Source organism: Microcaecilia unicolor, chromosome 2 (genome assembly GCF_901765095.1).
Source record: "Microcaecilia unicolor chromosome 2, aMicUni1.1, whole genome shotgun sequence".
Taxonomy (NCBI): domain Eukaryota; kingdom Metazoa; phylum Chordata; class Amphibia; order Gymnophiona; family Siphonopidae; genus Microcaecilia; species Microcaecilia unicolor.
The window spans coordinates 241900031-241926982 of record NC_044032.1 but is presented as its reverse complement, the minus strand read 5'-3'; the positions used below and the strand labels follow the sequence as shown (position 1 = coordinate 241926982).

The following is a 26952-nucleotide window of genomic DNA, read 5'->3' as shown; positions in this document are numbered from 1 at the left end:
TTTCTAGTGTTAGCGCATGCTAAAAATGCTAGCACGCCTACAGTGCGACTTATTAAACAGGGTCCTTCATGTACTGCTACATTTTTCCAAAATTACTCTTAGCAATGTCCTTCCAAGTTATTAATAACCTGATTTCCATTACATCATCATTGATTACCTTGAGGTACCTGCAAGTCATTTGGTTCTGCTCTGGCCACATCTGCCTCTGTGCTGGCTGCTGATTGGAGGATAGGTTCCTAATGTACAAAACCAGCAACATAAAGCAATTCATATGTGTATAATTAAAGTTAGTGATATAATGCATTTACATCATTCATATTCATTCTCATAATAATTCAGAATCCATACATAGCACTGTCCCATTGATGTTCAGTATTACCCTAAAGCCAGTTTATCATCATTAGGTGCAGTTTTCAAAAATATTAGGATTGATAAATCAATAAAATATACAATAAGGGGGTTATTTTCCCAGATTTTTACTTTTAATTTAGGGGCCGTTTTTAGGTATGCTAAGCCATAACATGGGCTTAGCATGCCGAAAAAGGTTTTGCATGCATTAATCATGCAGTATTTATTTTTCTGGAGGAGATGCGTCAGCAGCGGAGAATGAGCATGGAAGTACTATTCATGCACCGCACTCATATTAGCATGTGCTAACTAAACAACACAGAGTTAACCTGGGAGTCCTTAGCACTTCCTAAATAGGAGGCAGTAAGTGTTCCCGTGCTAATTATTTGCAGTTGATGTGCACTAATTACATTAGCACACTACCCAAAGAAAAATACATAAATAAAAAAATTCCCTATTTTATAGATGTACTAGAAATGGGCTTACTCCCAAATTCTATATTTGGTGTCTTAAGTTGTGCACACTAACCTCGCCGATTAACAAGCCAATCAGTGGCAATAATTGGTACTTAACCACCAATTAGTGGCACTAATTGGCTTTAATTAGAATTTATGTTCACAACTTTCTAGGCGTATTTTACAACGTGGTGCACATAAATTCTAATGCACGCTCTCGAATACGTGGAATGGGCAGGTTGTAGGCATTTCAAAAAACTATGCGCACTACTATGGAATACACGCGACCTAAGCCTAACTTAGGTGCAGGTACTTAGGCTTGGTTTTAAGTGGCCTAAATGGGTGCACCTAAATTTTAGACGCAAGAACAGCGCCTAGGAATATTATATAAACTACGCCTAATTTTAGGCTGAGTTTATAGAATCACGCTAACCACAAGGTTTTTCGGCGTAGATTTTTAAGGCACCATTTATAGAATTTGTTCCTTAGCTCACAGGAAAATCCCATGTTAGGATGTGCAAAGCCCATTTCATAGAACATCTTAGTATAATGGTCTATTAAAAATCATCACAGGAGAAGCCACACATTTTTTTCAGAAGAAAAACAGGCACATGCTTTTGAAAATCAAGAAATATGAACAGAAGCACAAATTTAACCTAAAAGAACATTACAGGAACCTAGCAGGAAGTTGCTAACAGTACAATACAAAACAAACTGTAAATATGCACATAAGTGGGCTCTAGTCCCACTTGGAATTTAAGGTGGCCCTTAAAACGTATTTATTTTGACAAGTATATGGTCCCACTGCTCGACTATTTGTTGCTTGCACCCTACATTTCCCCTTTGGGAGTCTATTATTGAAACATTTAGCCTGTCAGAACTTTTCTGTTCCCCTCTCCTTGCATCATCTTTGGCCCTTTCTTGCTTTACTTATCTCTTGCCTTATGCTTTTTTCTTTTCTATAGATATTGTAGTTCATTTCTTACTATAGGCTCTCTTGTTTAAAAAAGGAGGACAACCTGTCGCATGAAAGGAAGACTGACGTGCCTGAAAGCAGGATTTCTGACTATATTCCCAACGACCAGGTCAATACCATCTGCTGTCTCGAAATCAAGAGCTCCCTGAAGATAGATGACCAGAGACTTTTGGCTTCTCAAAAGAAAATCACATATAACTGATGCAGCCTGGCTGGATTGAAAAAGTAACCTAATACAAAAATAGCAAAAAATTCCAGCCAATATTCATGTGTTGGTGCGATGTTTAGTGGGTAAAAAGGAGAAAAAGCCCTCAGAAACCTTTGGTGAAATACCAGCGGTTTAGTGCGAGGTTATGCAAGGTTTTTTATAGTATAACTCACGCAACAGTTCTATCATAGGGCAGAAAAAACTCCAATTTACACGGACCTGTTCTTAAGTCTCAAAAATTTTTCAATATTCTTCTCAGACCGTTATGTGAGTCTAAGGGTTTTGATACACAATGCAAGCAACTTTTAAAGCAGTCTTTTTTTGTGCAAAATTTTCAATATTCTTCCCAGATCATTACACTGGTCTAAGGGTTTTAACACACAATGCAAGCAACTATAAAGCAGTCTTTCTGTGTGCGAAAGGAAAATGCACTTAGCTTGTGGTTTGAAATAGCACTCTTCTATGACCATTCGACGGGGACCACCGTTTCACCCGGAAAAACCTGGCTTCATCAGGAACAAAGTGCTTTGACAATGTTGAATCACAAATTTATGCTGGAGACGTTAGTGTTAAAATGGCGCATTGTGTATCAAAACCCTTAGACTCACATAACGGTCTGAGAAGAATATTGAAAAATTTTTGAGACTTAAGAACAGGTCCGTGTAAATTGGAGTTTTTTCTGCCCTATGATAGAACTGTTGCGTGAGTTATACTATAAAAAACCTTGCATAACCTCGCACTAAACCGCTGGTATTTCACCAAAGGTTTCTGAGGGCTTTTTCTCCTTTTTACCCACTAAACATCGCACCAACACATGAATATTGGCTGGAATTTTTTGCTACTTTTGGCTTCTCCTCTGGCTTAGTTTCCTCCAGTTCTTTCACCAACTTATGGAGATCTTCTCCAAACAGCCACTTGCCCCAAAGGGGCAGTTTAACTAGATGTGGCCAACGCTGCATCATGCCACAATCAGAGTTGCCAACGTGCCACGACAGCCAAAGACATACTGCGGTCCGCCGTAACCTGTAATAAATTTAACTAGATGTGACCGATGCTGTATCATGCCACAACCAGAGTTGCCAGCGTACCATGACAGCCAAAGAGATACTGCGGGTCGTAACCTGTAAGAAGTCATAAATAGCATCTGCCAAGTAGGCCAACTCCGCTTCCAGCTGGGTGTTATGGTGCCTGTCTTGTGTTGCAGACAGCTGATGCCACTTCAGGCATACTCTTGCCTTGAATGAGCTGCACACTGTCGCTTGAAGGCCCAAAGAAGCTACTTCAAAGGCTCGTTTCAGCAAGTCTTTTAGCTTCCTATCCTGTAGGTCTTATAGGGCAATGCCTCCTTCTACCAGCAATGTGTTCTTAGTTACCAGAACAAAAGAGTCTATCCTGGAAAGCTGCAATTTATCTTTCTCCTCTGGAACCAACAGGTAGAGGTGAATCAAAGCTCTTCCCACTCTCAGCCCTGCGTCTGGTGAGACCTATTTTGCTATAATCAGGTCCCGAATGTCTGGATGCATTGAGAAGGTCTTAGAAGGACCTCTACACCCCTTCATGACTGACGAAGTTCACACTCCTGATGCCAAAACAGAAGGCTCCTCAATGGAAAGCACTGCCAGTGCCTCAAAATAAGAGTACTGAGCTCCTCTTTATGAGACAGTCTCAGTACTTTCGGATCATTCCCTCCTCAGGAGTGAGCACTCCCTCCTCTAACGGCTCCTTCAACGATGGCTCCTCTAAACAGACCGAGGCCACATCAGATAAGGAGAGAGAAGCAGAGATAGCTTCATCTGCCCACTCATGGAGATCTAAATGACATCTCTTAGGAGCCGGAGGGCAGCAGGGCAAGAAACTGAAGCACCCTGCAGCAACTCTGAATACCCTTGCTTCAGTAAATAGGCCTGGTGTAAAAGCAATATAAACTCTTGAGAAAACAAAGATCCCGATGCAGCTGAATGCACTGTCAGACTTTGAGGCTGTAAAATGGCAGCTGTGCTACGCACGTTATCAGACAGAGGCTTACTGCCAGTTGGCCCTGACAAAATTCTACTACTACTACTACTACTTAGCATTTCTATAGCGCTGCCAGGGTTACACAGCGCTGTACAAGTTTAAACATGGGGAAGGACAGTCCCTGCTCAAGAGAGCTTACAATCTAAAGGTAAAAACTATGTAGTCAGTGTAGGTATCAGGAATTTATTTATTTATTGCATTTGTATCCCACATTTTCCCACCTTTTTGCGGGTTCAGTGTGGCTTACAATATGATATAAATGATGGAAATACAATTTGTTACAACTTGGTTATGGATTACATTGTGTAGATTTAAGCGAGACAGTCAAGTAACGTTAAGGAATATAACAATGGAACACAGACATTGAAACACTGGAAGGGGACAATGGGAGGCTTAAAGGGCAATATTAAGGCATGAAGACATATGGTATACATATTTCTCTGAGTGGAGGTATGAGTGATGTGAATGGGAAGGTGGTTAGGCGCCAAAAGCAAGGGAGAAGAGATGGGCCTTGAGTAAGGACTTGAAAATGGGCAGGGAGGGCGCATGGGCTCAGGAAGTCTGTTCCAGGCATAAGGTGATGCGAGGCATAGGGGCGCAGTCTGGAGTTAGCGGTGGTGGAGTAGGGTACAGAAAGGAGTGATTTGTCCTGAGAGCGGAGGTTACGGGTGGGAACATACGGGGACAGGAGGGTAGAGAGGTAATGGGGGGCTGCAGATTGAGTGCGCTTGAAGGTCAATAGGAGAAGCACCTGTTCCTGCACTCTCCTGCATCAAACTGCACACCAGCCCTGCTGGAGAGCCCGAAGTCCCAGGCATATTCAGATGCCACGCCAAATCCAAAGACATGTGGCCGCAGACCATTTCCTCCACATAATACAGGATTCCCAACTTGCACACACTGCAATGCCCCGACGCTGGCCAGCAGGACCCACAGTGGGAACACCACTTAACTGCCTCCGTGGGAGTCACCATTCACCACAACTGTCACAAGTGCAGCACAATGCGGTCCCAAGCAGTGAGTCAGGATCCCTCCTCTGCACCAAGTAGAACTTGCAGCCCCCAAGTGGTTCTGAGTCAAACTTTAGTTGGACATACCACTGCCAGCTGCTCCCCCAAGCTCACAGTCTCCAAGTCTTACCCCAGATGAGAAAGAAGCAGAAACGATACTCTTTCGCACACTCTACAGTAAACATCTTTCCTTCTCCTTTCTTTTTAAGGTTGTTGTGCTGGAAAAGTAGAGCTCCACAGGAAACAGGGAAGAGGTGAAGGGAGGGAAGAAGTAAATTTGCAGGCACCAGAGACAGGGATCTGAAGACCTCCAGATATGACTCTGCATACTCAAGCCACCTGCAAAGTTCAACTAGGGACCAGCTGACCAAGAGGGGTATAATTGAAAGGGGCGCCCAAGCTTTCCTGAGGACATCCTCGCAGGATGGCCTAGAGAAGGGGCGGGGAAACCCGTATTATCAAAACAAGATGGGCGGCCATCTTTCGTTTCGATAATACGGTCGGGGACGGCCAAATCGCGAAATTTGGGTCGACCTTAGAGATAGTAGTCCCGGTTTTCGGCGATAATGGAAACCGAGGACACCCATCTCAGAAACGATCAAATCCAAGCCCTTTGGTCATGGGAGGAGCCAGCATTCGTAGTGCACTGGTCCCCCTGACATGCCAAGACACCAACCGGGCACCCTAGGGGACACTGCAGTGGACTTCAGAAATTGCTCCCAGGTGCACTGCTCCCTTACCTTGTGTGCTGAGCCCCCCAAAACCCACTCCCCACAACTGTACACCACTAATATAGCCCTTATGGGTGAAGGGGGCACCTACATGTCGGTACAGTGGGTTTCTGGTGGGTTTTGAAGGGCTCACATTTATCACCACAAGTGTAACAGGTAGGGGGGATGGGCCTGGGTCCGCCTGTCTGAAGTGCACTGCACCCACTAAAACTGCTCCAGGGACCTGCATACTGCTGTCATGGAACTGGATATGATATCGGAGGCTGGCACAGAGGCTGGAAAAAATATTTTAAAAAATTTTTTTTGAGGGTGGGAGGGGGTTAGTGACCACTGAGGGAGTAAGCGGAGGTCATCTGGTCATTTAGGGCACATTGTTGTGGCTTGGTCGTAAGAAAAAAAAGACCAGGTAAAGTTGTCCAAGTGTTTGTCAGGGAAGCCCTTCTTTTTTCCATTATCGGTCCAGGACACCCATGTGTTAGGCACGCCCCAGTCCCGCCTTCACTACGCCTCCGTGAACTTTGGTCATCCCCACGACGGAAAGCAGTTGAGGATGCTCAAAATCATTTTTCGATTATGCGGATTTGGGCAACCCTGTGAGAAGGATGCCCATCTTGCGATTTGTGTCGAAAGATGGGCACCCTTCTGTTTCGAAAATAAGCCTGCAAGTGGACCAGGAGTAAATCACTCATGGACAGATGCACTAAACTTAACGAGCCAGCAACGTGGTTTTTAAACCAGTTCTAGCCAGTCTAGCAAGCAAGTAGTAAAACAAGACATGCACAAAAGGGTTCTCCGAGCCATTTTCCTGTCACGGTAGAAGCTAACGAAAACGGAATGCAAATGATCTAAAAGTTATTACAATGAGCTAATTAGTATTATAATGCGCATGCAAGACAGATGCCCAGCCGTTTTCCGACCCCATTCACCATGGAAAACCTAACAGGAGGTCTGCACCTCTCGTTGGGGCTGCTGTGAGCGGGACCCATGCAGAGGAGGCGCCCATCGCAAAAACCGGAAGAAAAAAAAAATGTCCAAGTGCTTGTCTGGGACGTCCTTTCAAGTGCCTAACACTTGGACATCCTTCACTCAAAAAAAAAATAGGACGTCCCTGACGAGCATGTGGGCGTTTTTTTTTCCTTCAGATTTTGTGATGGATGTCCTTCTCTTGGACGTATTTTTCTTACGACTAAGGTGCCCGAAATGACCACTGCCGAAGAGAATCGGGGATCGGGACATGCGAGGACGTCCAAATCAAAACTATTTGGACATCCCTTTCGATTATGCCCCTCCAGGTCTTTCTAAGCCAACCACAGCGCATTTAGCTGTCACTGGTGTCACTAAACGCGATGTGATTGGCTGAGAGAGACCTGGAGGGGCATAATTGAAAGGGACGTCCAAAATAGTTTTGATTTGGGCGTCCTTGCATGTCCCGATCCTCGACTCTCTCCTTCTAGGGTCCTGCTCTGTCCCTCTGCTGCACAAAATGCCCGGCAATTTATTGACGGCTATTATACACGCAGCTTGTCTGCGTGTATGAAGCTGTCTTTGGCATGCGCAGAGCAGCCAGCATAACACTTGACTGCTCTGCGAATGTTCAGCTGGCCGACTGGCTTCCCCTCCTTAGGAAGGAAATCGCATGCAAATGAGCTAACAGCGAGCAGCTCATTTGCATGCGATTTCCTTCATGCATGCCCGTTTTTTACCGATTCGCTAAGGGATCAGTAAGGGAAGGGCTCTTTCCGTGGAGTTAGTCCATCTGGCTCTCAGTATCAGGGGCTGCAAAGTGTGTCCATCCACCTGCTGGAGATAGAAAATACTGAGGAGCTGGTCTGGATGCCAAGAGAGGTACGTCTCAGCTCAGTTTTCAGTTCTCTATTTCCACCTGCTTGTTGATGGACACAACTATCCCACAGCTTATGGAATAGTGGGAAGTTATGTAATGGAAGTTTACCTTGATGGATTCTATTACTATCCAAATTGTTTTTGATTTGATGTATATTAAAAAAAATGTGTTAAATAAAAAAGTTACAAAAAAAAAAAGACTAACTTTCAGCAAGTATGGTTTGCATAATTAACCACTGTTAATTGCTGCCAAAGGAAAGATGACTTTTTATTATACTGTATAGCCAGAAACCTCTGTAATCTCTCTGATTTACTGGGCCAAGAATGTGCTTTAGCCCAGTAAACCAACGATCCTCATTACACCCCAGCAGTTTGGGGGAAGAGGAAACTATAGCTTTCACTGTCCACCTAGAGGACATAAACCCAAGAGGCAAAACACCTATCTAACAATACCCACATGACTACTTGCATATCACCATTTGGCTACCCCCCCTACCTGGAAACTTAGGCCTAGTAAATGCCAGGTCAGCCAATAAAAAATTTATTATGGCTCATGTAATCATCAATGAATACCACCTATACATCCTGGGAATAACTAAGACCTGGCTGGATGAAAGTGGAGAAGTCCCACTGACCAAACTCTGCCCCACAGAATTCACTATCCAGAAAGAATCAAGATCAGGGAAGTGGGGTAGAGGGGTAGCAGTTATGATCGAAGAGACAAACTGTGCAGAGTTAGTTACCTGTATGACTCAGGATGCTTCCTAATCCAGCTAAGAGATAAGGAACTAATGTGGCTGCTCATGGTCTAGCGAGTACTTTGCAACAGCACATTTGCAAAAGAACTCCTGGATCTGGTGACAGAGATTCCTTAGGTTATTGATCAAGACAGACTAACCTACATATTGAATACCACCACCTCTTTTTCCTTGATATGATGGTAGCTGTAGGATTCACTCAGGTGATCAATCTTCAACCCATGAAAAGGGCCATATGCAAAGTGGTTGACATCTTTAAATACAAGGCTGTTGGCAAGAGAACACCCCTATCATGGGTAGATCATTTTCTATTAAAACTATAGAGGACTACCTAAAACAGATGGCTGGACCTAAGTTTGGAAGAAAATTCAAGACATGAGAAATCTCACTGCTGAGAGTTTTAGAGGCCTTTTCTTACCTCCTTAAGGATGAAAAGATGACTACAATGTCAGAACAGATCAACATCTGGACACACATTTAGCAATGACCTTAGAAAAAAGGGCCCCTTCAAAGATGGTCCTATGCACAAATTCTCCCTGTGTTTCTCCTCAAAAATACAGGTCTTAAAGCATCAAGGACCTAAACTTGAAAGAAGATGGCGTAAATCTCACCTAGATGAAGGCAGGCTCAACATGCAAGACATACAAGGCAAAGTACTGCCAAGCCTTAACAAAATTCAACAACATACTGAACAGGCTAAAAACCACATATCTATTGAAAATAGTAAACTGTCTACTTCTAATCCCACAACAGAACCAGCTTCTTCAGTCACATCTAAACATGAGCTCCACCCTGCGACACTGGGCTAAATAACCTCCTACTCAGAATCATCCAAACTAGCATTCTACTGCTCAGTTACCTTATGAACGGGTGCAGGGGCCATAATCAAGTCCAACAGGATATAGTACAAGTGTGACATCCATTTACAAAATGAACTGAAAACAATTCCAGAGGCTTTGGCCGTCAGTAGTGTCATACACGCTCCCCCCAAACACTGCAGAGCAACCTTTATCTGTTCCAACAAACATTCAGATTGTGCCTATAACTGAAATTCCAACACCAAGGATTCAAAATCCTTGAGCTGCTGCTCCTTCATCAACTGACACAAATAGCACAAGCCATTCCTAGCCCAATCCCCAATCTCATACACCCATTGAGATTCTGAAAAGGGGAACATTACTACGAATGCTACCATGAAGGTTATGGATTACAACCTTAACAATGAGATTTAGCTTTCAGAACCCTCCATCTACTTTTTCTTATGTCACTGGTATCCATAAAACGCACACAGGCATATGATTCACAAGACCTATAACAGCGAAGAAGTGCAGACCAATGTGGTGAAATAAAATAAAATGTATTCAATGTTTAAATTTTTTTTGTTACATTTGTACCCCGCGCTTTCCCACTCATGGCAGGCTCAATGCGGTTTACATATACAGGTACTTATTTGTACCTGGGGCAATGGAGGGTTAAGTGACTTGCCCAGAGTCACAAGGAGCTGCCTGTGCCTGAAGTGGGAATTGAACTCAGTTCCCCAGGACCAGAGTCCACCACCCTAACCACTAGGCCACTCCTCCACTCTAATTCTAATAAATGCTAATTCTAAGTGATAAATGAAGCCCACCATCTTTGCACCAGGGAGGCAAGTGATAAAATGATCCTCATGTCCACCAGCCACACAGCTACTTATATTCCCAAGGATTGAATCGCCAGCTTATGTACCTCATTGTAATTTGCCTCAAGCTCAGAAATGTAGAATCCAATTCCATATCTAGCACAGCGAGTTTAGATTAACATTCATATACTAAACTTCTAAAGCTACATCGAGAGGTAGGTCTGTGAGATCTCAAAAATTCATGTGTAATAACACATATTTTGGTGGCCCTTTGTAAAGGTCTCAACCTATAAAGGCTCCAGTTTTCTGCAGAATTCATACAGCTATTAGACTTTTACAATAAATATTTAATAAAATTGAAAGGTTTGTTCAACAAGTACAAAGCACATCAATCTGCTGAATACTGTACCTACCTGCTCACGACTACTTTGGCTAACTACAGCTTCATATGGAGGTGGTGGCTCCAGGGGACAAAACACTTCGACCCCTTTAATTCTAGTTCCATAGATGTGAGGAATTGGGATCACATCAGTATCCAGCATCCTGCAAGGAAATGCTGTGTTAGTGCTTTTCTCAAACTCATGCAACTTGTTATCTTCCTCAGAATGATCAAGTAAGCTGTGGAGGTTTATCAGCACTGTTAAGATATTAAAATCCCAGAGTTCTTGCAATCATTTCGAACACCAAAACTATTTTTCATGAGAAACAGAAAGGAGGCAAACTAGGGATAAACAGTCAAAGAGGGGCAATATTCAAACCGCGAGAGTTAGCCCGTCGGTATGCCAGATATTCAATGCCAGGGGTTTATTTTTAGCCAGTTTGAACTTAACAGGCCAAGCTGATTATTCGGCACGGGCCAATTAAGTTCAAACTGGCCATAGATATTCCAGCTATATAAGCAGCAAAACATGGCTGCTAAACCCACGCTGAAAATAGGCAGACAGCCAGCTAAGTACCATTTATCTGGTTAAATAATTGTGAATATTGGGGGGAGAATTTCAAGTGAAATGAATTATAGGGCATTCTGTAATATGGTCTGTAGCCTGTGAAAGTACAAATTTTTCAATGACATACAGGAAAGCTTAGTCAATCATACTGTAATGTTCTTTTAGAGATCTTGATTTCAAATAAATGCTGAATTTCTTTTCTTATTTGCTGAGAAGTCTGTATCAAAGCTCTTTCAGTACAAGTGGTTTTGCAAGAAAAATCTCTCCATCTTCATATAACAGCAGGCCTAAATTAAATGGATACTATTAGCAGTACAGACAGCCTTATATATAAACCCCCGATTCTACAACGACGCTTGTAACTTAATTGGCTTAACAAATTAATCTGCGTTGATAACTCTTAACAATAATGAGCGCTAATTGGCACTGATTAGAATTTACGTGCACAACTTGCTAAGTGTATTCTATAATGAAGTGTGCCGAACTTCTAACATGTGCAGGCAAAAAGAGGCATAGTTACGGGCATTTCACAGGCGTTCTAAAATTTCCATGCGTAGTTATAGAATATGGCCTAGTGCGCCTAAATCTACAAGCTAGGATTTACGCCATGTTTTCACTGGTGTAAATGGATGCATGTAGTTTTAGGAGCTGAGATCTCAACTAAGCATATTCTGTAATTGGTGCATAGATTATGGAATATGCTTAGTCAACACTGATTTCAGTGCTGATTTTTTTAGGCACCATGTATAGACTCTCCTCCATAGTGGTGCTGAATATATTAAACCACCAGGGCCAATATTTAAATTAAGCCACTCTCCACAGCTGAATACTGGCCCTTCTGTTTCTAGAAGACCTTCTGGGTTCACAAAAAGTATAGATGTTAGAAGCACGGACCCAATACAAGCTAAAATAAAAACTAATCAACATTAGTTTTTATTTTAGCATCAACATGCTTTTGAAATTAGAAAATAAGTGTTATGAATAATAACTGCAATTATTTTCCAGGTTTACCCTATTATGAGCCCAATTCATGTGATGGAAAGTGAGATGTCCAAGTCAGGACCTGCACAAGTCCCCCTGCATTTTACATGCCACTCCATATCCCATGGGAACAGCGATTTAAAAAAAGAAAATACACAGGGAGTGGAGGAGGGAGGGAACACACTGCTTCACTTCATGGGTGTGCGGGAGCAGCATTATAAAATCAATGCTCCCAAGCTGCATAAACACCTTCCACTTTCTGGCTATAAGCTGCTCCTATTACCACTTTATTCAAACAAACAAGGAAGGACTTGGATGCTGCCTCCCCCATACACTGCTTATTAACCAAGGCAAAGCCAAATGAACTTCCAGAAAGGATTTGTCATCTGCAGGTAGCGCAATAGCACTTGGACCATTCACCTTATGGAGTGTTCATGCAGATTGCCACATTCTGCACCATAAATAGCACCATAAATAGCAATCCCTACAAGAAAAGGACTACAACTCACAGACTTGAGTGGTTAAACAGAAAGCCACTAGAAAAACTATCTTCAAGGAAAGATCCTTCAAGGAGATTTGCCATAGGGACTAAAAGGGGAGTTTAACCAAGGAGTGAGCACCAAACTGAGATCCCATTACAGTACCACAGTCCACAGTGACAGACTAATATGATTAATTACCCACAAAAAATGCATGATCTGACTGTGCCACCAAGGACCCCCCCATTCATCTTACATTTGAAACGCAAAAAGGGATACTACTTGAACTTTAAAGGAGTTGACAGTAAAACTTCAACGACATCCCCCTTGTACAGACACTAAAATGGAAAAAAAAAAAACACCACACACTAGGGTAGTGGTTCCCAAACTGTGCACTGTGGCACCCTGGTGCACCACAGCAAACTCTCAGGGGTGCCGCGGCAAATCCTGAACTCCCTCACGCCGCCACCCGAACTGCTACTGCTCCCTCATTATGTCTCTTTTACTCTTCCCTCCCCCCTGCCCCATGAGTACTGAATCTCTCCTTCTCCCTTACGCTAGCAATTGAGACAGTTTTCCACCAGCGTCGGAGCCTGCCCTCTTCTCTGGAGCGCCCCGCCTACTTTGATGCAACTTCCTGTTATCCGCATAGTGGGACACACCTGAGAAGAGGCCCCGATGCTGACGGAATACTTTCTTAATCATCACCGCTGTTGTAGAGGTACAGGGGCCTGGGGTTATGGAGGAGACTTGGCAAGAGGGAGAGATACAGGGCTCACTGGGAGGGGGAAGAGAGAGACTTGATTGGAGGAGGAAGATTGAGGGGGAGAGAAGTCAGACTGTTCGTGGGGGGGGGGGGGGGGGTGGACAGGCCCAGAAGATAGAGGAAGAGAGGTGGCACTCAAGTGGGGTAGGGTGGGCTGGGCAGGATAGTACAGGAAAGGGAAAAAAAGAAGGGAGAAGGTAAATGTGGGGAAAGACAAGGACATAGAAAAGATGCTAGGCAGGAAGGACCATTGGGACAGGGAAAGTGGGAGATGGAGACACAGGGAGGGGGACAGAGAAGCCCCTCTAGGGCTGTTCCCAGGAGAAGGTGAGCAGTGGAAAAAATGTTGGGCGGGGGGGGGGGGGCGGGCAGTAGAGAACTGCGGGAGTTGGAGAGCTATGTGGCCGGGGGGGGGGGGGGGGGGGGGGGGGGGGGAGAGGCAGTGCCATAAAAAATTCCTCGGACACTAAGGGTGGCATAAACCGAACAAGCTTGGGAACCTCTGCACTAGGGAGACAAGCTGCGCTTAGATACCACAGTTTTTTTGCCCAAGTATAAGTAAAGTAACTAATGGGATTCAATGGTACAGTCAATGTTTTCTTCAGACCCTAGAGATATTTTTCACACAAATTTTGTTGCCTTACTATTGAATGTACAGTACTGTGTTGACCAAAAGCCTATTACATCCAAATAATACTGGATGAAAAATTATACAACATATCTTTCATCTTTTGTGATTGTTACCCCTATATTAAGACCTACGTTGGATGAACTTCTTCAGTCATTAAAACAAGGTTTATACAACACAGAAACTGTTAACATTGCATTGCTCACTCCTGGACCATGATTTTGGCCAACTGCACTGGTTTATCCTGGAACATGTTCCTGCATCCATTCCAGGAGGAAATATATTTGCTAGACTTGACTTACTTTGTGAGAACAATTTTGGATTTCTGAATTGAAGGCTGACCATCCACAGGACTTGAATGTAAGTACAGAATGGAATATTTATCAATTTTTATTTTTCAGTAATAAAACGGGCAACTGCAGCTTGGAAGGACTTTACATTTAGTAATAATTATATTTTATACAAAAATATTTTGGGGCCCTTTTACTAAGCCGCACTATTTTTAGCGAATGGGTTTCCTGCTCGCTAAGGCCACTTTTAGCATGGCACCTATTTACTAGGCGGTAAGGGGTCCTGATTAGCGCAGGGTATGCCTACTCTCTGCCTCCAAACATACCCCGCCATTAAAAAATATTTTATATTTTATAGCACAGGATTGAAACGCATCGATCCCAGAACTACTGCAGGACGCCTAAACGCGTTCCATGGTAGTGCCTTTTTAGCGTGTGGTAAGCATGCATTAGTCTTACTACCGCTTAATAAAAGGGCACTTTTATCATTTCAATGGGCATGAAAATATACTCATGTGTCTATCTACTCTTGCTCTTATACTGCTGACATATATTTCTTGTTATTAGCAGTTTGGCAAATTGAAAATAACACGGACACGATATTTTTTAAATATGATGGAAGATGGAAGCACAGCACGGTAAAATTTAGAAATGCCATTCAAGAGACATTTTGCCGCTTGTATGCACAGTGCAATTTTGGAAATATTGAGTTTGTGAGCCAAGCGATAATAGTTCATTTTTTTAAATGCTTGCATCTTATTGTACAGATGTGCTGTCACACTAGTTCCCGAAGCAGTAAATAGAAGTCTTCCACAGCAGATAAGTGATCTTTCTATCTTTTGATTTAGTACTTTCAATATAGCTTTCTGACTAATATATAACTTGCAATGAGTGAATTAAGACACAAGAAAGAGCCGCTGGATATACTATCGTAGAACAAACCTTTTGTAATTCTATTTAGCACTGTTTTCACATATTATGAATATCAATACTGAAACTGGGGCAAATGATTGACATTAAAAGGAGCAATAGCTTGATTGTTCCTATTTGCACCATTCGATATTGCTCCATGTGGTATGGTCCCTATATATATAAAATATATATTTTTTAAATATAAAGTCCCCAGTTAAACAAGCAATAGCTATATTATATATATCTATAGCTAGTTTAACTAGAATCCTTTTTTTTTTTTTTTTTTTGGAGTGTTAGATATCTCTCACTTTGGGTTTTTTTTTTTTAATATTAACTGTTCGCCTGCCATTTTGTGTTTTCCAGTTTTTGACAAAGAATATCAGAGTTGCAGAATGGACTTGTTAGATGGAAGCTGCAAAATTATTTTCCCTTGTCCACAGGATAATGCATAAAGCTAAATACTTTAGGCTATAAAGTTCAGAACTTCAGCAAGGGAACAAGAACAAACTCTTCAATTCATTTTGAATATACCTTGAAAATAAAAAAAAAAATAAAAACCGATTAAGAATTATCGCAGATGCTGAAAAATTGAAGTGGTGATTGAAGCAAGTCCTCTGATGGTCCTTAAAATAAATTTTAAACCTTAAAAATATTCTATTTATAAAGAGTAAGAAAGTCTACTATCCACTTATGAAATTATTTTGCAGGGGGGAAAGGTGAATTGCACAGGATAATGTAGATACACTTGGTTTGTTCTGCTCTGCAGGCTGTGTGTGTTCGGCCGTGATCTCTCTAGCTTGTTAACTAAATATTTGAACCAACCATGTGCCTGGACACGCTTCCTGCTTTGTTGACATTAGTGAGAGTCTCGTTTCTTTCTTTCTTTTCTGCTTTCTGTAACAGATGTTGCTTTCTCTCAGGGAATTGAAAGGCAAAAATCTTTTAAAAGAGAGACAGAGAAAAGAAGGAGAAACATTAAAAGTCAATTTATTGCTGACCCAAATGGCCTCTCTCAGGTACTGGTAGACTTGAATTCTGACAGAGCGACAAGCGCTCCTGAGCTTGCGGGCTCCTTGCCAGTACCGACGGGTAATGGCACTAACATATTATTTCTCAAGGATCTCTTAAGGTGAACCTTTGGCTCATTCTAAGGGGTTTAAAAAACCAGAGCACATACTTTAAAAAAAGACGCTTCTCAGAAACAGCAGAATAATAAAGCGACTAAGCAATCTCTCTTCACCACAGAAAAAATAAACCTCCAGTGTCCGTGCAAGCGCTTCACCCAAACATTCTATTGTCAGTAACCGCACAAAGTTCTCATCTATCAACTCCTTCCCATGCTTCTGAGGCTGTTTTGTCATCTGAACCGCCACCTAAAAAGTTTTTAAAAATCCAGCTAAAGTTAAGCACACTCAAGAGACCTGTTAACCTCAGCCCACACTTTAATCTCTTCCCACTCCTCCCACAGTGAAGTTAACCTGATGATCTTAAAGCTTCCAAACTGGTAGAAAAAGCGACGGTCAAAGCCAGAAGGATGCTTGGGTGCATAAAGAGAGGCATGACCAGCAGGAAAAAGGAGATGATAGTGCCGTTGTATAAGTCTCTGGTGAGGCCCCATTTGGAGTACTGCATGCAGTTCTGGAGACCGCACCTACGGAAAGATATAAACAGGATGGAGTCGGTCCAGAGGGCGGCTATAAAATTAGTACGCGGTCTTGAATGCAAAAATTATAGGGACAGGCATATGAACCTCAACGTGTATACACTGGAAGAGAGGAGGGAGACATGATAGAAATGTTTAACTATCTCAAGGGCATTTATGTACAGGAAGAGAGCCTTTTTCAAATGAAGGAGCTCTGGAATGAGGGGGCATATGACAAAGTTAAGAGGGAATAGGCTTAGGAGTAACCTAAGGAAGTATTATTTCACAAAAAGGGTGGTGGAGGCGTGGGATGGCCTCCCGGTTGAGATGGTGGAGTCGAGGACTGTTCCAGAATTTTAAAAGGCATGGGATAAGCATGTGGGATCGCTTAGGAACAGGAAGAATTAGGGGTTACAGAGGATGGGCAGACTGGATGGGTCATATGGCCTTTATCTGCCATCATGCTACTATGTTTCTAACCTCTTCTGCACCTCAAACAATGCAGGATATGGCTGCCCTTCTTTTACAGTTGTTTCAACAAGTATGTCAGCAGCTGTTTCTACAATCACTTGTAAATCATTCTTCTCAACGACTGTCTCAGCCACCTATGCATGCTGCTTTTCCTATGCCATAATCTCCAACGCCTTTTTGCATAGATATTAGCCCTGCTCCATCTCAAATAGGCTGTCAACGTTCACCTACCAATTCAATTGAAGTTATTTCTTCAGAAGAGTTTGAGGAAAACCTTCCTCTTAAGAATCCACCTCCACCTTTGCTAGAAGATGCTACATACTCAATTTGTAAAAAACATTTTAGAAGAACTAGCATTAAAGCAGAAACTACATTAATAAAAGGACTTTGTACTCCTTGGAGTACTGAGTGAAACGGGACAGTAACTGGTCCCACAGGGGTGTCAATAGCTTTCATCATAGCCTCAATCTACAATATGGCAAAATTCATATTCCATTCAACCTACATGCAAACATCTGGACAGCAATTACAAAGTCCAATCTGCTCCAGGACATAATAAACCTCAGTTACATATCACTCTGTGGTTCTAGAAGCAGTCTTAACTAAGCCAAAAGCTTTAAAATCTCACGTTCTTTATCCTCCGGGCAAAACCCCCAAAATTCTAGATACTGTGGGCAGAAAAGTTTATTTAGGAGCCATGCTAGAAACCAGAATTGCAGCACATCATTGCAAATCCTTTATTATCAACATTTCAACCTTTATAAGATACTGAATGCTCTTCCTCCAAATACTCTGGAACCGCTAATACCCTCAAAATCTTTGAAGAAACCACTTTTCATCTCATAAAGAATACCTAGGACATCTGTGATACCATATCCAGGGTAGCAGCAGTGTCAATAGCTGCAAAAAGGATTGTTTGGCTTTGCACCTCAGGCCTTAGAGATGACCTTTTTATCATTTAGCAGACACTCCCTGTCAAGGAGATAATTTATTAGGTGACAAGGTAAAAGATGCAGTATCTCAAGTGAAAGTTAACATATCTACATTAAGAGAACGCTCAAATCCTTCAGGGGATTCTTCAAACTCATATAAGCATTTTAATTAATTCTCAACCAGAAAATCTTATCAACCTCAGTATTATCCACAACCTAACTACCAAAGGTACCAACTGTATTCACATCAGTCTCAACCTCATTCTGCAAATTAACAAAATTTTCAATGAAGAAAATGCAAGAGTGGAAGACAATCTTCATCCTCCAATGCTTCATCTAAATTAAACCACAGCTTTTGACAATTTACCACTGAGGGAATGCAATTTCCAAGGACACATGGGTCACAAAGATCATCACCCAAAGTTACAAAATAAACTTCGTTCATTCACCCCCACAGAACCCAGGGAAATGTCGACTATTCTGTTCCAAAATTCCGGCTCTGACTCTCCGTAGACACCTTTGCTCTACCATGGAGAAGCAACTTTTCGAAGCCTTCCTACCTACTTCTCTCATATTGAAGGTCATACAGAAAGTGATCGAAGATGCAGCAGACCTCATTCTCATAGCACCAAACTGGACGCGACAGCCTTAGTACTCTTGGCTCTTGCGCCTTTCGACTGACAATCCAATCCATCTGGGATGCCACCTGTCTCTACTCTCCCAACAGAATGGTCATCTTCTGCATCCAAACCTCAAAACATTAGCCTTGATAGCCATGGAGGCTCAGGGACCTCACACCCAAACACTCCTGGGCATAATTTAAACTATCATCAAAGTAGACAATAAACAATCTACACAAAAGTCGGTATACTCTAAAATGGAAGCATATTATATAAATCTGCAGTGCATAGTATGGCTGAGTCCAAGAAAGCAAAGGGGCAAACTCCAAAGTGCATAGTATGGCTGTCCATGACATGAGAGCTCTCTTAAGAGGGCTGACATGATTCCTGGTACCTTTGTAAAGCAGAGTCTGGCCAACTGTGTGATACAGGGAAGCAGGCTATGTCAGCAGAATTTTACAGCCACTATGTCAGCAGAATTTTACAACCAACATAAGAAATGCTAACATTTTTTATTTGTTGCATTTGTATCCCACATTTTCCCACCTATTTGCAGGCTCAATGTGGCTTACATTATTCCGTAATGGCAATCGCCATTTCCGGAATGAAAAATACAAAGTGGTGTGCATTAAAGTTCATAAGTGACAGAGTAAATTAAGCAGTCAAGTATAGAGAATTCATTCCGGAATGAGAAATAAAGTGGTATTGCGTTAAAGTTCATTAGTGACGAGGTAAATGAAGCAGTCAAGTATAGAGTTCGGTTTTGTCCAGTTCTGGTGTATCTCCCCTCTTTCCTTCAAAGTATACATACTGAGATCTTTAAGTCTGTCCCCATTCGCTTTATGATGAAGACCACTGACCATTTTAGTAGCCACCCTCTGGACTGACTCCATCCTGCTTATATCTTTTTGAAGATATGGTACCCATAATTGTACACAATATTCTAAATGAGTTCTCACCAAAGTCTTATACACTGGCATCATCACCTGCTTTTTCCTACTTGCCGTTCCTCTTCCTATGCATCCAAGCATCTTTCTAGCTTTTGCTGTTGCCTTTTCTACCTGTTTGGCCACCTTAAGGTCATCACATATGTTCACACCCATGTCCCGCTCCATATGATCACACCCATGTCCTGCTCCTCTTTCATACATAAAAGTTCATTTGCATTATTGTAAACTGCCTTGTTGGGCTTTCACCCCATCAAGCCCATAAAGGCAGTTTACAATAATGCAAATCAAAACCAGTTAAAGAAACAAAACCAGTTAAAGAAATTGGTGACAGGAAAGAAAAGAAGGGAGAGGGCACAAGAGGCTGAGAATGCCGGGGAAGGGAATGCATGGTCACAAGACCGGCACAGCTGTGCCTCAAGTTACCCACCCAGGCAAGTGTTTAAAAAACGGATCACTGTCCATAAGCCTCAGAAAATAGAAAAGTTTTAAGTTTAGCCCTAAAGTTTGTCAGGGACTGGTCAAGATGTAGGTCAAGGGTGATAGAGTTCCAATGCATAGGGCCCATCACAGAGAATATCCTATTCCTAATAGTGTAGAGATGAATAGAGTACAAAGATTAACGCAAAGCCTTGGAAGCAGGGTAGGGTAACAAGAATTGGGAGGTATATATAGGGTGTCCTGAGTGATAGATTTTATATGTAGGGAAATCACTCAACAGTAGAGAGACAAAGACACCACTATGAAAAAGTCACAAGGAAAAAACAGAGGAGTAGGGTATCCGAAGGAACTTCCAACGCAAAATCAGGAAACGTGGAGTTCAATATAGTATAAAATTTAATGTGGTGAATACACCTCTAAGATTCAACATGGTGCCATGTTTCAGCAATTCTACCTATGTCAGGAGTCTATAAAAACATGGTTATAAAAATACTCATATTATATAAAAAACAAAAACAGTTCTTAAAAAGTACAGTGTAATCGGATATACTTGAGGCCGCACACTCTCAGGCTAGTCATTTTTCTCCTCATATGTTATCAGATCTTTTTCTTTGACATGCTTTACACTTTTATATTATTTAATATTGATTTACAGTTTAAAATCTATGAGCTAGAATGTCAAGTTGGTGACCTTTGTTATGTGATTGGGAGTTGATAAGTGAGTAAGGAATGTAAAAAAATCCATGTATTAAGGAAATTTAAGTAGCTTGGGATCATTCTGTTTGTCAAGATGTAAGTTAATGTCTCCCACTAGTATGACAATGTCTGAATTGACACGTGTTAGATATGAATTCAGTGATATCCTCTTCCACTTTATTCCAGTTTTCTGGTGGGCAATATAGTAGCAGTAAATTAATATGTTTGGATAATGATTCATCTAAAATGTTACATGAGATTGCTTCTAGATTGGGAAATTGCAGTCTTAGAATTGGACTGACATTAAAGAAGGATTTGTAGATAATAGCTATTCCTCCTCCTTTTTTGTTGTTTTTAGAGAGATGTTGAATTTTGTAGCCTGGAGGACAGATGCTGTAAAGAGTCGGGTCATCTGGAGAATGTAACCATGTCTCAGTTATTAAGGCTATACCAAATTGTGACTTTTCTATCCAATCTCTAATGATGTCAGCCTTATTAACAACCGACCTTGCATTTATGTATCCTATTGGTAGTGGTAAGTAAGAATCTAGGTTGATATGGGAAGCTGCAATATTTATTAGGTGCCGTCTGTGTCATGGTATTTTCCTATATACTGTGTGGGTAGTATGAGGTACTGTGTTAACATTGTGGGAGAAGTTGAGTATGGCTGGATTGTTAGAGTAGATTTTAACTCTGCTTGGGATCCAGTTGCTATGTTGTCTGGGACTGAAAAGTATTGGGATGTTATAGAATAGTTCATAGGCATGTAATCTAAAACCTATTAGCCAAATCACCATAATAATGAATGGTAACCAGTGATTGAAAAAAGTTTGTATTACTGTATGATTAAATTTGTTTTGTAGGTTGAGGTTAGCTGTTTGGTGGTTCTACCAATAATGATATTGTTTGTATATGATTATATTACAAGTCAAAAGAAGGAAGAGCAAACAGATAAATAGATTTACAAATTAACAAATAAAACGTCATAACAGATAGTTATGCTGGCAGAGGACTTGGAGCAGGTGGAGAACTCAGGAGGCAGCACACATTTAAATAATACAGTTAATGTCACTCACTAGTGTCTGGTTTACAGAGGCCGCTTTCTCCTTTTTCTGTCTGTGTGCTGGAAACTGTAGAAGATTGTAGCTTCTTCAGAACACAGCTGCTAGATTGATTTTTAGAATTAAGATATTTAAGAGAATATCTCCTCTTTTTTAAAAGTTACACTGGCTTCCGGTTTCCCCACGCATAACGTTTAAAATAGCCAGTATGGTTTTTAAATCTTTAGCGGGACAAAACTCAAGTTTGTTTATCTGATACTCCTGTCTACTCCTGGGCTTTTTGATCGGTTCATTTAAATACTTTTGTGTTTTCAAACCCCCGAGGTGTCAAGTTTAAGAGCTTCTTGAGCAACTCTTTTCAATATTTACCTGTAAAAATCTGAAATGGTATCTGTCATCAGATTAGATCCATTCGATCTTATTTTTTATTTAGTAAACAGCTGAAGGCTTTTTTATATTCTGATATTGATTCAGTTTAATTTTTAGATTATATTATTTTTCAAGATGCTATTTGCAATTCCATCTGATTGAGATGCTTCTTTTCTTGTAATCCGCAATGAGTCCTGTGGAGATGTAGCAGAATGTAAGTTGTGAATGGAATGGAAGATGATTTTACAAAGCTTTTAGAAATATGTTCTGAATCATTTGTAATCCAGGCTAAAGGGTATGCAATGTTTGAGCTCCACAGGCTGAATGATGCCTGGTGCACCCAACCTAAAGGTAAAAAACAAAGACAAGACATAACTGCCTTACCTGTGATTTGTTCTGGGAGTGCAAGAATAAAACGTTGAGAAGTATGAAGGTGGTGGCACCGGTGGGATAAAGTCTTCAGGATCTAGAACGTGTCCTTGCTCTTCCTCTGCAGGAACTTGTGGTTCTTCCTAGGAGGCAGTCAGAAATGGCCTTATATGCACAGAATTTATAAAGATATAAAAGTGAGCTAACTATGGACACATTTTGTGCATGTGTCTGTTTGTACACTCACCATTAATGGCATTCTCTTTCATATGTACAGAGTGAAGCAAAGCCTATAAGACTGGCCACTGAGCCGCAATAAAATATGCACATTACATTACTTATACCAGGGTCCTCTGCCAGTGATTTTGTTGGGGGGTGGACAGAAGCATATTTTGTAGTTTTTCATTTGATGTCCTTCCCTCTCCCCAAAGGGCAACCTCCTTCTACAGACTAACAATAGCTCTGGGATGCCACAGAGTTCCCCTGAGTGACATTTTCTATGGCTTGGACAAGGGTATGGATGTTCTGTTGATTTTTCTGGATTTGTTCATGGCCTTTGTTAAATACCATCTACTGTTGAAGAGGCTTTTGGACTTAAACATAGGACTGTCTAGGATTGCATTTTCTTGGGTGCCCTCACTGTTTACTTGCAGGGTAAGGAATTTGAGGTGGTTTCTTTTCACTGGGTGGCTTTCCACAAGGCTCAATACTATTTCCCCTCCCCCCTTTTTTTCCAAACTTTATTGGCTTAACTCCAACAGAAACAATAACATACCACCTGGTAAAAGAGATACAATTAGTCTCCCATAACACACAGTAATAGTAAACCCAGATTAAATATCCTAGCTCTGTCAATTATACAGATGATAAACACCCCATACAGCCAACTCCTTGGGTTTAAGGAGAGGAATAAGAAACAAATTAGAGGACAGGAATATCCTCTGCTTTTTACTCCATTCTATATCCCCCCATTTACAAATAAAAATACTGCTAAGATAATATTCATGCACCACTCTGACTCCATTTGTAGCTTTAAGTTAGTCACCTAATTCTCCAACTTCTCTTACTCTACTTTATCTATAAATATGTTCCATCTCTGCTTACACCCTATACTGTCTATTAACATGTTTTAATGCATATTATGTTGACATTGTAAATAGCATACTATGCCATAATATGTACTATTTGAATATTTCTTTCTGCTGTAGTTGCCTATTGCCCATGTCCAGATTGTTCTTGCTAGGTGAATTTCTTCAAAAAGGCAGTAAATAAATCCTAATAAATAAAAATAATTCTCAGAAATCAACCTTGTTATGCATTCCCCCAAATCCTCAAGAGTGCAATTAAAAAGGCAACATCTAAGGTTGTCCCCCATAGCTACTAGGAAGTGTTTCCATATTCCACCCACAGTCGGGCAGTTATCCTTGAATACACAAGATGCTTTCCCCATCGCACAGACATTCCAGTTATTAATCCATTAAAATGTATTTGGGGAGAATCCGCTGTTTATTTTTAGTATAAGCAGCATAAAATGTGCTGTTTTGGGATTCTGCCAGGCACTTGTAAACTGGATTGGCCACTGTTGGAAACAGGATGCTGGGCTTGACAGACCTTTGGTCTGTCCCAGTATGGCAACACTTATGTTCTTATGTAATCTTTGGTTTGATGATTGTCCTACTTCTGATCTACACCCATTGTTGGGGGGGGGGGGGGGTAGGTTTTTGCAGATGCAGGGCATTTTACAATTAACTCATAAGAACGTGCTATACTGTGTCAGACCAAAGGTCCATGAGGTTCATGTATGCAATGAGTCATACATAACAGTATCATCTCTCAGTTCTGTCCCAAATGAAAAAGGTTGAGAATCACTGGGTTATAGTTTACTTTTAACGAGTTAGCAACTTCATGTTTGAACTCTTTCAGAACTCCAGGGTGAGTACCATTTGGCCCTAGTGATTTGTTATAGTTTATCAATTTGATCTATTCCATCTTTTATATTTAAAGTAATTTGCTTTAATTGCTCTAAATATCACTACTGAAGGTACAGAATTAATTTAGTTTTTCTGCTATTAGATTGACCACCTTGGTTCAAAAATAAAAACAAAAAGCCACCACCAGAATATATTATGTGAACAAAGATGACAATACTGGAATACATAACAGAAACATGTTTCATCTATATATTCCAGTATAGTCATCTTTTGCTCACTGTCCTGACCTGAGGAAAGAGGTTTTAGTCTCAGAAAGCTAGTCAAAAAAATATGTACTAAGCTAGTCAATTTTTGTTTATTTATTAAGTGGATTGACATGGCTAGCACACTACCTATTGGCTTTCATTGCCTCTCTCACCTCAAATTAAACCACACATTGACAGTCATTTGGAATATATTTCAAAATACTGTTCTGGAAACTCACATAGTATTCATTCCTCATGCAAAGCTTTGATCCTGGCAGCCACTCCTTTAGTTTTTTCCCCCTAATTTCTCTATTTTATTAGGACTCACTTTTTAAAATGAAACACTACAGAAGTAGTTCTCTTAATAGTCTTCCTTCCACTCATTATTACAAATTTGATTGTGCTTTAGACGTTCATAAAGTGGCACTAAGATGTCAAAATTGCATAGACATCCAAATTCTGATTTTACAAAGACAGTATAAGCACCCCTCTAAGAAACCGTACCACATCCGGATAAGCAGCCAGGGAGAGGCCAGCCACCTTCCCCCGAAAACATGCTAAGGCTGCCACTTGAACACGCAGGGAATTATAGGCCAAGCCTTTTTGTAAACCATCCTGCAAAAAGTCAAGTACCGGCAAGACAGAAGCCCGCATGGGTGTAATCGCTTTAGCAGCACACCAAGCCTCAAACTGGCGCCAAATCTGAGCATAGCCAACGGAAGTGGAACACTTGCGGGCCTGAAGGAGAGTGGAGATGACCTTGTTGGAATAGCCTTTGTCTCTCAATTGCGCCCTCTCAATAGCCATGCCGTAGGACAAAAGCGGCAGGCGTCCTCCATGGTTACCGGCCCCTGTGACAACAGGTTCGGTACCAGAGGCAAAGGAAGGGGAGCCTCCACCAGCATCCGCCGGAGGTCCGCATAACACGGCCGCCTGGGCCAATCCGGGGCAATGAGAACCACCTCTCCTTGATGTAGCCGAATCCGCAGGAGTACTTGCCCTATCAAGGGCCACGGAGGGAACACATACAGGAGGCCCTGAGGCCAGGGTTGAGCTAAGGCATCCAACCCCACCGAGCGAGGATCTCTCCGTCTGCTGTAAAAGAACGTGCCTTTGGCATTTGCGCTTGACGCCATAAGATCCGCCACGGGCGTCCCCCATTTGGCACAGATCTGAAGGAACACTTCGTCTGCCAGTTCCCACTCCGCTGGGTCGATTTGATGCCTGCTCAGATAATCCGCTTGCACGTTGCTCTGACCTGCAATGTGAGCTGCTGACAGAAACTGCAGATGTAGCTCGGCCCAGTGGCAAATCTGCGCGGCCTGCGCGGCCAGTGCTCTGCACTGAGTGCCGCCTTGTTGATTTATGAAGGCCACTGCTGTCATATTGTCAGACAGAACTCTGACAGCCAGTCCTTCCAGGGTCAAGTGAAAGGCCAGAAGCGCCTGGAATATCGCTTTCAACTCCAAGCGATTGATGGACCACTCCGACTAATCGGGTGTCCAGAGACCCTGGGCATGCCTTCCCTGGCAACGTGCTCCCCAGCCCTGCAGGCTAGCATCTGTTACCACCAGGCACCAATCGGGAAACGCTAGCGGCATTCCTCGCCGCAGCATGCTGAGAGCCACCACTCCATACCGAGCCGGGCCACAGGGAGCCACGTGAGTCTGCGCTGGTAATCCTGAGATACTGGAGACCATCGTTGAAGCAGGGAACACTGCAGAGGTCTCAGGTGCGCTCTCGCCCATGGCACCACTTCCAAGGTGGCCATCATCAACCCCAACAGCTGGACTATGTCCCAAGCTCGCGGGCGAGGCATCCTCAGGAGCAGACGGACCTGATTCTGAAGCTTGCACCGCCTTTGCTCGGGTAGAAAGACAAACCCCGAGGCTGTGTTGAACCGGACCCCCAAATATTCTAGAGATTGAGAAGGGGTCAGGTGACTTTTGGGTATATTGACGACCCAGCCCAGAGATTGAAGTACTGAGACCACTCTGGCTGTTACATGATGACTCTCTTCTGCAGAGTCTGCTCTGATGAGCCAGTCGTCGAGGTACGGGTGAACCCGGATACCCTCTCACCTGAGAAAGGCAGTTACTACCACCATTACCTTGGAAAAGGTTCGGGGAGCTGTGGCGAGGCCAAAAGGCAAGGCCCAAAACTGGAAATGTTTTCCCAACACCGCAAACCGGAGAAACCGTTGGTGCGGGGGCCAAATAGGAATGTGCAAGTAAGCTTCTTTCAGGTCCAGAAACATGAGAAA

At 42.1% G+C, this 26952-nt stretch overlaps 1 protein-coding gene across 1 annotated transcript in view; it reads right to left on the bottom strand.

The window, feature by feature from the left end:
• The window catches only part of FAM189A2 (family with sequence similarity 189 member A2), a 102331-nt gene that overhangs the window by 39006 nt on the left and 36373 nt on the right, over window positions 1-26952 (bottom strand). The window contains exons 6-8 of the mRNA XM_030193849.1: window positions 22529-22656; window positions 10376-10505; window positions 158-236 (exon numbers count right to left, since the gene is read on the bottom strand). Coding sequence (XP_030049709.1) covers window positions 158-236; window positions 10376-10505; window positions 22529-22656 — 337 coding nt within the window. The remainder of the gene's footprint in view (window positions 1-157; window positions 237-10375; window positions 10506-22528; window positions 22657-26952) is intronic.